This window comes from Stegostoma tigrinum, chromosome 18 (assembly GCF_030684315.1).
Source record: "Stegostoma tigrinum isolate sSteTig4 chromosome 18, sSteTig4.hap1, whole genome shotgun sequence".
Classification (NCBI taxonomy): Eukaryota; Metazoa; Chordata; class Chondrichthyes; order Orectolobiformes; family Stegostomatidae; genus Stegostoma; species Stegostoma tigrinum.
Genome location: NC_081371.1, coordinates 26,238,244 through 26,254,066, shown reverse-complemented (window position 1 = coordinate 26,254,066; position 15,823 = coordinate 26,238,244). Strand labels below are relative to the sequence as shown.

General features: G+C 39.3%; 1 protein-coding gene across 1 annotated transcript in view; it reads right to left on the bottom strand.

Annotated features, from left to right (window-relative positions):
* Positions 1-202: 202 nt before the first annotated feature.
* The window catches only part of LOC125460939 (uncharacterized), a 76,659-nt gene continuing 61,038 nt past the window's right edge, over positions 203-15,823 (bottom strand). The window contains exons 4-7 of the mRNA XM_059652229.1: positions 10,454-11,289; positions 5,293-5,433; positions 4,085-4,196; positions 203-276 (exon numbers count right to left, since the gene is read on the bottom strand). Coding sequence (XP_059508212.1) covers positions 203-276; positions 4,085-4,196; positions 5,293-5,433; positions 10,454-11,289 — 1,163 coding nt within the window. The remainder of the gene's footprint in view (positions 277-4,084; positions 4,197-5,292; positions 5,434-10,453; positions 11,290-15,823) is intronic.

Below are 15,823 nucleotides of genomic sequence, written 5' to 3'. Positions count from 1 at the left end.
AAGCATATTGTTACTAATTCAATATTTAAAGAATGAGTGATCATGTGCCTGTCTGAGCAAATAAATTAAAACAAAATAGTTTATTATGCAGATGTGTTTATTTTTTTATGCTGATGTAAGCCATTAGAATGACTTTAAACTGTAGTACCAGACTATGAAGCAAAGCAATAGGATCCACAAAGATTTGGCGAGTATGTTAAATTCAGAAGAGCTTGTAGGAACAAATAAATGGAAGTTCATCTGAACACACTCTCTCATGCCATTTGCCTTCAATACCTGAAAAAAAAGTAATTGTTATGATGAATAGTTTCTGTCACAGATATGGTTGTCAATGAATGACTGTTTTATACACATGTATTTCTTCTATTTGGATTTAATGTATGAATGCTAGATTAGACAGTTCAGTACTGAAAAAAAAACTAGACATATTCCTTTCTGACTTTTGGAGGTGAAAAAGCATTTATGAACAGTGTTAAGAACTACCTTCACCAATCATATTTCAATAACTCAATTAATTCTTTTTGTTATTCAAAATTTCCCACGCGTCATTGGAATCTCTTGATATGGACAAACACACGGACATGAATAGATAATCTAGAGAATGTGGGGGTGCTGATTTTGAAGAAATGCCACCACTACTTTCCAAGTTATTGTTAATTTTAGAACATAGCACATTTTCTTTCCAAGTGTTTTTATTGGATATGTTTGAAATCTTTTTAAGATTAGAACCAATTTCATCTTCATAACTAGATTCTTATCATTTTAGGAATTGTCCTTCAAAAGAACTAACTCATGGATTCAAATGAGGTAAAAGGATGTAAAGTTGTTTTTAATTAACCAGTCATTTTAAAATGCCTTTACTCACCATCACAGCCTTGTACCTTCCAAGAAGTAAGGCTTCTGACACACTGTCCAGATTCAAGAGCCTTAATTGACACCAAAGTCAACTTTTGGCTACTTCTTATATTACATAAGGCTTACACTTCAAAAATATTTCATTTGGCTGTAAAGCACTGAGACATCTATTTGCTGGTTATTACAGACACTAAATAATTGCAAGTATGTGTTATGATTGGCCGATCTAGAGAAAAATCACAATAAGTGACCAAATAGTGAGTTGCGTACTAGTGTAAAAGGTCTTGCCCCAGTTTTCCAGTCTCTTCCAGCAGCCATTTAAGAAACATCAAGCCATTAATTGGGCTTCAAAATGTAGAAACTGAGAAGGTAAGGAGCAGGAAGAGGTGATTCAGTCCTTTGAGTCTGCTCTACCCATTCTTCACGATCATGGCTGATCATTCAACTCAATAGCCTAATGCTGCTTTGTCCCCATAACCTTTGATCCTACTCGCTCCAAGTGCTATATCCAGCCACCTGTTGAATACACTGAACATTTTGGCATCAACTATTTCCTGTGGTAATGTATTCCACAGGCTCACCACTCTTGAGAGAAGAAATGTCTCTTCATCTCCATCCTAAATTGTCTTCCCTGAATCCTCAGACTGTGACCCCTGGCTCTCGGCACACCTACCATTGGGAACATCCTCTCCGCATCTACTCTGTCCAGTCCTATTAGAATTTAATGAGTCTCTATGTCCCCCTCATTTGTTTAAACTCTAGCGAAAACAGTCCTGACCCAGTCAATCTCTCCTCATAAATGAGACATGCCAACCCCAGAATCAGGCTGGTAAACCTTCAGTAAATGTAAGTTTGCTCGCTGAGCTGGAAGGTTCATTTTCAGACGTTTCATCACCATTCTAGGTAGCATCATCAGTGAGCCTCCGGTGAAGCTGATGATGTTACCTAGAATGGTGACGAAACGTCTGAAAACAAACCTTCCAGCTCAGCGAGCAAAATTACATCCAGAACCTCAACCTGAGCTACAAATCTTCTCAAAACTCACTACCTTCAGTAAACTTTCTCGAGAGCAACGACATCCTTACACAGAAAATGAGACGAAATTGCACACAATATTCTAGGTGTGGCCTCGCCAAGGCCCTGTATAACTGCAATAATACACCCCTGCTCCTGTACTCAAACCTCTCGCAATGAAGGCCAACATACCAATTGCCTTCTTTACACCCTGCTGCACCTGCATGCTTACCTTCAGTAACTGGTGCACAAGGACACCCAGGTCCCACTGCACACTCCCCTCTCCCAATTTACAGCCATTCAGGCAGTGATCTGCCTTCTTGTCTTTGTTTCCAAAGTGAATACCCACATATTTATCCAAATTATACTGCATCTGCCATTGATTCTCTCACTCACCCAACCTGTCGAGATCATGCTGAGGGATCTTTGCATCCTCATCACAGTTTGCCTCCCACCCAACTTGGTATCATCTGCAAACTTGGAGATGTTACATTCTGTTCCCTCATCCAAATCATTACTATATATTGTGAATAGCTGCAGTCCCAGCAACAATTCATGTGACATCTCACTAGTTGCTGCCTGCCAATTTGAAAAGCACCCATTTCCCCTCTGCCACCCAGTTTCCAATCCATTTAAAACACTTTTCCCAATCCCATGTGTTTCAATTTTGCACATTAATCTCTTATGTAGAACTTTGTTAAATGCTTTCTGTAAGTTCAAAATACTATATTGATTGGTTCTCCCTTGTCAACTCTACTAGTTGTAACTTCTTACAGGTGATTAAACGGCAAATGGAATTTTGTCTGCCATTGCTCAAGGGATAAAAGCAGGGAGGCTATGCTGCAGCTGTATAGGGTCCTGGTGAGGTGACACATGGAGTTTTGGTCTCCTTACTTGAGAAGAGATATACTAGCACAGAAGGGGGTGCAGAGACGATTCACTCGATTGATTCCAGAGTTGAGAGGGTTGGATTCTGAGGAGAGACTGAGTAGACTGGGATTATACTCATTGGAATTCAGAAGAATGAGGGGAGATCTTATAGAAACCTAAAAGATTACAAAGGGAATAGATAAAGAGGAGGCAGGAAGGTTGTTTCCGCCAGCAGGTGAAACTAGAATTAGAGGGCATTGCCTCAAAATGAAGGGAAGCAGATGCAGGACTGAGGTCAGGAGGAACTTCTTCACAAAGGGTCATGAATCTGTAGAATTCCCTGCCCAATGAAGTGGTTGAAGCTCCCTCATTGAATGTTTTTAAGGCAGGGCTAGGATAAATTTTTGAACAGTAAAGGAATTAAGGGTTAAAGGTGAGTGGGTGGGTAAGTGGAGCTGAGTCTCAAAAATATCAGCCATGATCTTATTAAATGGCAGGGCAAGCTCGAGAGGCCAGATGTCCTTCTCCTGCTCCTAGTCCTTATGTTCTTATGTTTTTGACCCAGACCTACCACCCCATTCTGGGAGAAAATCCAATTAAATTACCAGCAGCTGTCTGTTCCCAGAAGTGCAATTGTGAACAATGGCCAGAGCTGGGACAGCATCCAGTCCTCAGAAGTGATCAGTGCTGCAGCTGGATGTGAAGGCAAATTAATTATGAGGGCTGGGTGGGAGTTGTTGCCAGAACCAGGCATTGTTTGAAAAATCCTTCAATTGAATAATGAAGCTCTCCAGTGAAAACAGATTGTTCATTTTAATTCCTTTGCTGGCAATGTCTGCATCTCCGATATTGAATAAAATTCAACACTGTCTCTTGAAAGGGAGCAATAAGTATTTGGTTCATTAGAAAGTTGTTGGCTTAACAAAGAACTTTTACAACATTTCAAGCAACAGGGGTATTCCAGAAAAATGAGGAAGATATACATTATAGATCTTATCAAAGTATCAAATGAAATTGATTTATGATACTGTACCAATGATTTCATTATTTTAACTTGTGGAGCTTTCATCAAAAAAAGTTTTTTTTAACTGATGGATATCAGGACAATCTTAGAAAGCCCTTTTAGACAAAAATATATCTGAATCTAAATGCCAACACTGTCAATGCAGAGTTCAGCCTGGTCACTTCTTAGTTTAATAGTGATTAAATGCTCATGTTTAGTTGGAATGCAAATCTCAGTGATGGCTATTATTGGGTGATAATTTTCCCCATTGTTCATAACATCAAATTTTTCATGGTTCTAAAATTATTAAGCATCATAACATAGTTTACAATCTCAATGTACCTTCAGAATTAACGCTCACGCAGTTTTCTGAGTCTGATTCATCATTAGGCTGGTCAATACTCCACTTTGTGAAATCCAGCACAGATCCATCAGTCCAGAGGTAAATGCCCTCCTTCATGAGAAATAATATCATTAATGACAAAATATCAATTCACATAATATAAAGTTGGAAATTACAGTCCGCATCAACTGTCAAACCTGCACTCCTAGAAGTTTATAGATCAGCCCGTCCATTATAACTAACACTACAAATACAACAAAGGCATCATCTAAATGGTGCCTTTAGCATAAAGAAATGTTGATTCAAAGAAATGGTGAGTCTCAAGTTTGATGATTAGACTTCATAAAGAAGATATGGAAGTAATCCTAAAGGATAAAAGGAGTGGGGAAGTTTGAAAAAGGAATCCCAGAGTGTGCACTTTAGACTTCTGAAGGTGCTGTTGCTGATTTTGAGGCAAAGGATGTGGAAGAGAGCACTAAGCATCTAACTAGAGGAATATAAACTTTAAGAATGAAGATGTTGACAGGGATGCAAATGTAATAGAATCAGAATCTTTGTGATAAAGAGAAAATTAATCCAGAAATTCATTTTGAAACTAAGAATAGGCTAGGGAGAGAGATGGAATCAATTGCAAGGTTACAGAATTTTTGCTGGGGACCAAATGTGACAGCTTTAGCCTTTTCAATATTTTGCTGATAGCATAAAAGACTCAGTCAGGAATGGGCGTCAGGCAAGCTGTTTAGCACCAAATCAGTGGAGCAGTCAGACAGATAATAAAGAAATAAAACTGGATGTTTGTCAACCTACATTGACGTGATTCACTAAGAGGCAACGTGTAAATGATGATGGGTGAAGAAGTATTGATTTCTGGAAGACTCCAGAAGTCATTGGCCCAGATGCTAAAAAATCTACAACATTATTCAGATATGCAAGAATGGAATCAATATGTGGACATTTCAATGAACTGATTAATGTTGGGTGGGTTAATTGAGGAGGACTTGGGGGGAGGGATGGACCTAATAACATTAAAAATTCAGACTACTAATTCAGCTGCGTCATTGATAGTCAATGGATATTCATTGAAATAGAGATTTTACCACAGCTGAAGAAAATTGTTACATTCACAGAAAAAAATTGAGAAATTAGTAAATAAACGAATTGTTCTAACAGTAAATGTCCAGGTTACAATCTCTCAAAACAGTTTTACCTTGTGACAATCACTTAGTCCAATCCACATGCTGGGTTGTACTGGATTCTTCTGCTTTATCAACCCCTGAATGAACTGATTTTGTTCATCCCCATGTATGGAGACAAGATGAGCACCTCTTGCGTACATTTGACAAGACACCTTGAAATTAAAATAAAATGGTTTGTGATTTTTTTCCCCTCCAGTCATGTTCAGTTCCATCTAGTTTCAATGTGATTACAGTTCTCCAGTCAGTAATTCTAATTAAAATCTTATAATAAAGAAAACCTCAGCAGAATTGCTATCAAGGACCAACGTCTGGATGATTGCTGTGATGATTGTCTACTAACCTTATATTTCCCTTCAAGAACACTGCACAAGTACTTTCTGTGACAATCCAGACAATTTGTATTTTTCTGAATATTACTTTAGAGGTCAGTTACACTAATGTGTTAAAGAGAAAGGAATGCAACACAGGATCCATTTAGGGCCATGTTACAACCATGAAAATGAAGTGAAATTAAAATTTAAAACAAAAACAGAAATTTCTGGAGGAATTTAGCAGATCTGGCTATATCTACAGGGAGAAAACGGAGTTAATGTTTTAAACGTTTGGTTCTAATGAGCTTCTCCAGCAATTTGTTTTATTTTAGCGAAATAAAATTTATATGGAACTGGGTGAGCAGGTAATTATGACCACCATCCCTCAAAATGGATAAACCAAATTCTATCCCTTGGCTCCCCTCCACCTGTTCAAATTTCATTACCAAGCCCTCAAGCACTACATCTGAACTTAAGAATTCTCTTCCTTCCATAGTACTTCATTGATTTAACTCCTCCATGTATACAACTGTTATACTGGCAGTTAGCAGAACTGGAGTACAGTTCCATTTAAGAGGAGCAAGTCATCATTAAGAGATATCCCAGTCCCATGTACCTACCCATGCCCTGAGTTCATCTGCCTTACCTGTCAGGCCTCTTGCTGGCCTCAGAATAGTTCCACGTGGATGTACTAAGTTCCATGTTAACCATGCATACTGCTGGGTGCCTGTTGAATGTTCAACAATGCCCAACTGAGATTATAATTAGTCTCATGAGGAGGCTGTACAAAGTTTGTGTGATGCCTTCCTCAGCATGACCAGGCACAAAGTAATTGCAGCTCCCCGCACCTAAAACTGGGAGGGTATGGATTTTAAGCCCGATATACTAAATCATGGGAGACTGATTTAAGAAATCACCTTGTATTTATGGATAGAATAAATCTTGGGATTTCTCACTGGACAGCAATCTCATTCAGGTTTCAAATGGCTTCAAACCAAGACCTATATAAGAAAGATGGATTGCTCCTGGACTGGAAGGGGACTAATATACTGGTGGGGAGATTTGCTAGAGCTGTTTAGGAGGATTTCAACTAGTTAAGGGGGTAGGTGATGGGAACCTAGGGAGATAGTGAGGAAAGAGATCAGTTTGAGCCTGGTACAGTTGGGAAAAGGAGCAAGTCAAACAGTCAGGACAGACAGGAACAAAGCAGAGAATGAGGTAGGACTGATAAATTAAATTACATTTACTTCAAAGCAAGAGCCCTAACAGGTAAGGCAGATGAACTCAGGGCATGGTTGGGAACATGGGATTAGGACATCATAGTAATTACAGAGATGTGGCTCAGGGATGGGCAGGACTGGCAGCTTAATGTTCCAGGGCACAAGTGCTAATAGGAAGGATAGACAGGGAAGCAAGACGGGAGGGGGAATCGCATTTTTGATTAGGGATAACATTTCAGCTGTACTTAGGGAGGCTATTCCTGGAATACAACCAGAGAAGTTATTTGCATGAAACTGAGGAAAAAGGGAGGGATAATCACCTTATTAGGATTGTACTACAGGCCCTCTCCAATAGTCAATGGGAAATTGAGGAGCAAATTTGAAAGGCAATCTCAGATATCTGTAAGAATAATAGGGTAACTACAGTAGGGGATTTTAATTTTCCAAATGGAGACTGGGACTGCCAATGTGTTAAGGGCTTCGATGGAGAGGAATTTGTTAAGTGTGTACAAGGACATTTTCTGATTCGGTATGTGGATGTACCTTCAGTGAAGGTGCAAAACGTGACCTGCTCTTGGGAAACAAGTCAGAGCAGGTGATTGAGGTGTCAGTGCTGGAGCACTTTGGGGCCAGTGACCATAGTTAATCATTTAAAGCAATGATTGGAAAGGATAGACCAAATCTCAAAGTTATAGCTCTAAATTGGAAGAAGCACAATTTTGATGGTATTTGGCAAGAACTTGCAAAAGTTAATTGATGGCAGATATTTACAGGCAAAGGGATGGCTGGAAAATGGGAAGCTTCAAAAATCTGACACCAAAAGTCCAAAAACGATATGTTATTATTAGAGTGAAGGGCAAAGCTGGCAGGTGTAAGGAATGCTGGATGGCGAGAGAAATTGAGGATTTGGTCAAGAAAAAAAAGGAAGCGTATATCAGGGATAGACAGTAGAGATTGAGTGAATACCTAAAACAGTATAAAGGCAGTAAGGGTATACCTAAGGGACATCAGGAGGACAGAAAGTGGGCATGAGATACCTTTGCCAAAATGGTTAAGGAGAATCTAGGGGATTCTACAAGTACTTAACAGACAAAAGGATAATTAGGGGGAGAATAGGGTCCCCTAAAGATCAGCAAAGCCACCTATGTGTTAAACCACAGGAGATGGTGGAGAAACTAGAAGAGTATTTTGCATCAGTTTTACTGTGGATGAGGATATGGAAGACAGTGAATGTAGGGAAATAAATAGCGACCTCTAGGAAAATGTCCATTTACAGAGGGGGAGGTGCTGGATAGCTTAAAATGCATAAAGGTGGATAAATCTCCGGGATCTGATCAGGTTTACCCTAGAACTCCGTGGGAAACTAGGTGGGTGATTGCTGGGCCCCTTGCTGAGATATGCGTATCATCAATAGCCACAGGTGAGACGCTGGAAATCTGGAAGTTAGCTAATGTGGTGCCACAATTTAAGAAATGTGGTAAGAAAAACCCAGGGAATGACAGACTGGTAAGCCTGACATCAATGCTGGGCAAGTTGTTGGAGGTAATCCTGAGGGGTAGGATTTACACGTGTTTGGAAAGGTAAGGATTGATTAGGGACAGTTAACATGGCTTTGTGCTTGGGAAATCATGTCTCACTAACTTGACTGAGTTTTATGAAGAAGTAACAAAGAGGATTGACGAGGGCAGAGTGGTTGACATGATCTATATGGACTTCAGAAAGGCATTCAACAAGGTTAGATCACATGGAATACAGGGAGAACTAACCATTTGGAAACAAAACTGGCTCAAAGGTAGGAGACAAACTGTGATGGTGCAGGGCTGCTTTTCAGACTGGAGGCCTGTGACCAGCAGTGTGCCACAAGGATCAGAGCTGGGTCCACTGATTTTCTTCATTTATATAAATGATTTGGATGTGAACATAGGAAATATGATTATTAAGTTTCTCGAATGACATCAAAATTGGAGGTGTAATGGACATTGAAGAAGGTTACCTCCGAGTATAACAAGATCTTGCTCGTATGGGCCAATGGACCAGGGAGTGGCAGATGGATTTTAATTTTGATAAATGTGAGGTGCTGCATTTTGGAAAGGCAAATTAGGGCAGGACTTATACACTTAATGGTAACTGTCCTGAGGGATGTTGCTGAACAAAGAAACCTTGGAGTGCAGGTTCATAGTTCCTTGAAAGTGGAGTCAAAGGTAGATAGGATAGTGAAGAAGGTGCTTGGGTATGCTTGCCTTTATTCGTCAATGCATTGAATATAGGAGTTGGGAGGTCATGTTGTAGCTATGCAGCACATTGGTTCAACCACTTCTTGAATGCTGCGTGCAATTCTGGTCTCCCTGCTACAGGAAGGATATTGTGAAACTTGAAAGGCTTCAGAAAAGATTTACAAGGATGTTGCCAGAGGTGGAGGTTTGAGCTATAGGGAGAGGCTGAATAGGCTGGGACTATATTCCCTGGAGTGTTGGAGGTTTATAAAATCATGAGGGCCATGGATTGGGTAAATAGCCAAAGTCTTTCCACTGGGGTGTGGAGTCTAAACTAGACATCATTGGTTTAAGGTGAAAGGAAAAAGATCAAAAAGTGACCTAAGGGGCAACTTTTCATGCAGAGAGTGTTGTGTGTATGGAATGAGGTGCCAGAGAAAGTGGTGGAGGCTGGTACAATTACAAAATTTAACAGGCATCTGGATGGGTATATGAATAGGAAGAGTTTAGAGGGATATGGGCCACATTCTGGAAAATGGGACTGAATTTATTTAGGATATCTGGTTGGCATGGACATGTTGGACTGAAAGGTCTGTTTCTACGCTATACATCTTCATGGCTCTATGAATCTAAACGGATGAATTTATGACAATGGAAAAATTGTATCCAACCTCTAATTTTGTCAATTGAGCCTTTTGGCAATACATGTTTCATCTTTACTCCTCGTCTCCTGAAAGTTCTAACTTGTGCAGAAGTGTGATTTTTATTGCATCAGCCGTTCTTCTCATTTTTTATTCAATTGACCTCTCCAACATAAGATAAAGTCCTAGAGTCACTAGCCCAGTCCAAAACGGAACTTGAACCCGGCATTTTATGTTACTTTATTCCATACTTAATAGTACATTCATCTACATATTTATTATTCCTTTCAACATTTCATGAAGCCCTAACATAGAGATTTGAAATCAGAGATAATGGGAACTGCAGATGCTGGCGAATCCAAGATACCAAAGTGTGGAGCTGGATGAACACAGCAGGCCAAGCAGCATCTTAGGAGCACAAAAGCTGATGTTTCAGGCCTAGACCCTTACTGATGAAGGGTCTAGGCCCGAAACATCAGCTTTTGTCCTCCTAAGATGCTGCTTGGCCTGCTGTGTTCATCCAGCTCCACACTTTGTTATCTATAGAGATTTGAAATCCTATATTACTAGCACCAATTACTTTTAGTAAGGTTTCAAAAACCAGTCCAATTCTGCATATAAATCCAATATAATGCACGTGTAAAGTTGCATCTCAATGACTGAGTATGCTTTGTTAATCTGAACCATCCAAAACTTATACCAGTTAGGAATTATTGTTATTTTGTCCTTTAATTGAGCTAATGATCTATTTTATCAACTCAAAAAACAAGATCATCCAACGTCTTACCTCAGCTTGTATCCAGGTCATTTTACCTTGAAAAATGCTGTAACAGATGGATAATTTGCTGTTAAAAATCCACCCAGGTAAACAAGATGCTTGATTGACATGGGGACTTATCGTAGCAGGTGATGGTTTCTTTTGCATCTCAATCTCTGAAGGAACTAGGACGTCCTTTTCTGCGTCATCCTCTGATGAAGAATCAACTTCCTGTTCCAGCTCATCTTCTAAAGAAGGTTGAGTTTCCATTTCTGTCACATTCTCTGGAGAATGAGAAGGTTCTACCTCTGACTCACGCTCTGAAGATGGATAAGTTTGCACTTCAGGATAGGTAAAAGGTAGTAATTTGTTCTTGTTCAGAAAAGGGTAAGGTTGAGGATAAGGATGGGGATAAGGACGGTTCTCAGGTATAATTACATTGCCCTTCATAGGAAATTTATGGGCAGAGGCTACAAGATAAGTACGAGGAAAATCTTGAGCTAAAGTTGGTTTATTCTGAGAATGAAAAGGATGAGTACGGTAATAAGAAGACTCTAAGTTGCTCTTGGGCAAAGGGATAAGGTAAGGATAATTTGCTACAGTGTTGCCCTCAGGCAAAGGACTAGAATGGGGATAAGGTGCTCTTGCATTGTTGTTCTCAGGCAAAGCAATGGGATGGGTTAAAGGTACCTCTGGGTTGTTCTCAGGAAAAGAAAGGGCATAACGTAGCTCTGCATTTTTCTCAGGAAAAGGCATAGGACGTGGATAAAATTTCATTTGATTATTGCTGTCAGAGAGATGGTGACGAAGTGTTTGTATTTTTTTCTCATTCATTCGATTTGCTGAATTCCGAATACTGGCAGTTCCTGTAAAATTAATAAAATAAACAAGTTGGCAAAAAGTACCGCGAGCACTAAAGGGCTTTCATATACTTCTAATTAAAGTCATCAGTCCTTTATAGTTCAACTAAATTCTAGCTAATTACAATGTTACTGTAACTGTTCCATTTGTTTTTCAGATGAGATGTTAAACTGAGGCCCATCATCTTTTCATGTGGATGCAGAGGTCCTAAGGCACAATGTTGGGAAAATACAAGGGAGTTACCACCCACCATATTCTTGTCAATGTTTGTTTTTCGAGAACAGTTTATCTGATCATTGTCGCATTTCCCTCGTTGCATCAGTGATTATTTTTAAAATGCTTAATTGCCTATAAAGTGCCCTGCGTTCATGTATAGCACCCTATGCACACAAATCTGTTTTAAAACATATTTTGAGACACTTTGCCTCCAAAATTGTGCTGCAAGCTGTGTAATGTGTGAGGTAAACCCAATATTTAAGCTATTGCAGAATTGTTATAAATCATAGCTGATTAGTTAACAACTGATCCTTTAACAGGGTAATCTATATCTTAATGTTTAGTATAGTCTGTAGTAAAGCAGATACATAACTTTCAGCAAAATCAGAAGCTGCAAAACATATGGAGGAAGTTATTGTTATGAGCAGCAAGTTACTATGGGAAGCGACAAATGGACAACATCACGAAGTGAACTGGTTAGCAGAGACCTAGTCTGGCAAATAAATGCTTCAGGAAATTATAATGTGAAAACTCAACTAGCCAGAGGGAATCAAAAGGGAATGATGAAAGTACAACCCATTTCATAGAGGTAAAAATGTCGATGCCTGCATGTATCATACTTTCACTGATAAAGTGAAAGATAACATTCTCCTAGAAATTCAACTGTGCCCATTAAAAGGCACACAGTGAGTATCAGATGCTGTCACCCAGTTAACATTGAAAATTTATGTACCTTACTCATTATCATGTCAATTCCAGTATCATGGGGAGAGTATAACCTTTACTATTCATTAGGTGCAGGTAGCATACTTTTGGGGGACCAGATATTAAGGATCTTTGACATTACCTCAAGGTAGTCAGCACTTCTTAAAGGGAAAAGGGCATTATGACTGTAAAAACCACAGTGCGGTTGTTGCATCAGTTATGTTTATAATGCTCTCTCCTTCTCCACTCTTTCTACTGATGTACATCTAAATATAAGAATCCCATTGTACTAACCCCATCTGTACTAATATCTGAAATTTTATTCATTCTCTCTTTGGCCTCATTACCTTTCAGTCTTTTATTGCTTTCTATAAGCGTCCCTATTAATACTCTTGCGAATATCCCTTATTGTTATATAAAATCTCCTTTTATTCAATACTGATATGAAACATTCATAGATAATGCTTATATTACTGATATGCAGGATTTTCTTTAAATTTATCAATATCTTCTTAAATAAATGTCACTCATGGTCAACAGATTTATTAGTTAATAATTGCTTCTACCCTATTATGGACTTCTCCCAATGTGTTCTCAACTTTTAATATTCTTATTAGACATTATTATGGAGTTCTGATAGACCTGACAATCCGATTTTCATTTCTTTATTGAACAAGTTTCTCAAGCCATTGTCATGTCAAGATAATCAAAATGGTCCTCTATAGGGATTAAGCAACTCAAGTGACTTGATGGCATCCCCGATGTTATTTGCTACCTGCTGCTTACGGCTGGCACCCCATCCCACCCTGTAATCACCAAGTAGGATCTAGCAAGCATGTCTGAAACCTAATGCAATTAGTGAACAGACACTGGCTACATATATCTTATTGGATAATTGGGTGAGAGCTCAGCACATTAATACAGGGAAGAGGCTCACTATATTGGTAGTGTCCCTGCCTCTGAGCCAGTAGGATAGGGATCAAGTTGCACCTGTCCCAGACATGTATTTGAACAGATTGATTTAAATATATGCTTACAACTTGAGGACTCTAGTGGAACAGTAATGGTGTCCCTAACTCTCACCCAGAAGACCTGGGTTCAAGCCCTAGTCAATATCTCATAGTAGGTTGGTTAGGAAGTATTCATAAATATGAAGAATTAATCAGTGTGTTGAAGTTCGTGGAGTGTGAACTGACAACAAAACTCCAAGTAACAAAGTAAATTACTGACATCTGTCTAACCAGCGTTTTAGCCATGGTATATAACATATCTCACTCAGTAGCCTTTCTCAGTGCTATGGGGAATCATCCCAGTTTCTTCACCCTCTCCAGATGTCCTTCATCTCTTATAAATTCCTTCCATCCCTTCTCAGATGCCAAGCATACCACCCGAAGTGTGGATGCTGGTATTATACAAGATGCTCCAGCTTTGACCTAACAATGATTTGTAAAGATTTAGCATGAATTCTTCATTTTTCTATCCAATGCCCCTTTCATTGAACCAAGTTTCCTATACATTTTATTTACCATTGTATCAACTTGCTTTCCCTTCTTCAAAAAATTGTAAACATGCTTCACTTGCAAAATGAACAAAATGACAATAATTGACAAGTAAATCCCCTCTGGTTCACTTCGCTTCTCCCAAACCTCGCAGTAATCCATGTTAAATTGTTTTTGACATAGGTCTGCCCATTTTATCAGGCTACGTCTTGTGAAGTCTACTAACAGCTTCTTCACTACTTGATATATTGCCAAGTTTTGCATTATTCACAAATTTCAAAATTACATTTCCTGTACCTGAAAGTTCGAGTAAATATCTTAATACAAACATTCTTTAGTCAATTACATATCCATATTCTTAAACCATGTACTTGTATTTCCGCATCTTATTTCCATTTATACACCTCAGATCTCCACTCCTTAGTAACCTGTCATAATAAAGCCTATCAATTTCAGGGAGCAAACAATGAACATTGAGTGGCTTGCTGGAGATCCTGGCTTCTTTCCTGCTATTTCTCTCCGAGTGGGGCAGGGAGCCAGTCTTGAAATCCACCCTGTCCTATTAATAAGGTAACTTAGATCTTTGCGGGCTCATTACCAGGCTGGTCCTGGTAGGTTTTCCAATCTTCAGTAAGGCAACTGGATTCATCAGCTTTTGGACATTAGACTAACTCAATGTAGGCAAGGACAAGATCAGCTGCAAGCTTAGGTGAGAAGATACATTTCACAGTGATACCAAAGATGCTGAACATGGCACTGGGGTGTTAAGCCATTATGTCAGTTTATCACTAGCCTACTCTGCCCTAGTTCAATTGTTACCATCTGCACGATGCACGATGCACAAATTTTGTCAAAAAGCATTGATTTGTGAATGGCCGTCACAGAAATGGCTACGAAATCAGGCCAGATCCAGCCCACGTCCCTGAATTCCTGCTTCTATTCCTATCCCTGTTCTCCGTCAGCCACAATTTGAGCAACACACTCATGTCTAGGAGTGTTGAAGCATCTCTCTCCAGAAATTCCTATTTTCAACTTATTGGTGACAAATGCAGGGTTGTGACTGGAAATGAATCTACTTCATGACTCACATTTTGGCAAAGAAATTCCAGTCCCTGGTCTCAATGCATTTGGGAGAGAATTCTTAATGTTCACGGCTTCTGTGTGAAGAACTATTTCCTGATATGAGCTTTCAACAGTCCCCTATATCAATTCATAGATCATAGATCAGAGATCATAGATCATAGAATCCCTACAGCATGGAAACAGGCTTTTTGTCCCAAGGAGTCCACACTGGCCCTCAAAGCACCCAGCCAAACCCATCCCCTATAACACTCCTAATGTACAAATCCCTAGGCTCTACGGGCAATTTAGCATGACTAATCCACCTAGCCTGCACATCTTTGGACTGTGGGAGGAAATCAGCACACCAGGAGGAAACCCTCACAGACACAGGGACAATGTGCAAACTTCGCACACACCTGAGGGTGGAATTGAACCCAGATCCCTGGTGTTGTGAGGCAGCAGTGCTAACTGCTGTGCCGCTGTGCCACTATGCCGCCCCTTAAACAAACAGCACTTCAAGACAGAACTCCTTTAATCATTTTAAGCAACTCAGTTAGATCATCCACTAATCACATATTACTGAATGGAAGACAAGTTTAGTTTATATAGGATATCTTCATAATTTAACACTTTTAACATCCACAATATCCTGGTGAATTTCTTCTGCAATCCCTCCTCTTACAATATGCTTTTCGTGAGGTGCAGTGCTCAGGTGAATGCAATACTATAACTGTCTAACAGCAGTTTTATATATCTCTTCACATTTAATTTGAACAAATCCAGAGTAGTTAATTAGCTTGAAAACAATACAAGAAGCTAGCCTTTCCTCATTATTTCTGGCATTCTCCCTTACTATAATTATTCAGAATTGACAACTTTTACGGTGTAATGGGAAAGTATCAATGCTTTCTTTCATGGTTGTTTTAATTAAGAGGTGAATGTGGAAAGTTGGTGTCAAAAGAATGATATGACCCAAGATGAAGAGAGCGATAAATATATTTGAGTAAAGAAATGTTTATTACGGTAAATGAGTAACAGATATAAAAGAAAAAAGTGA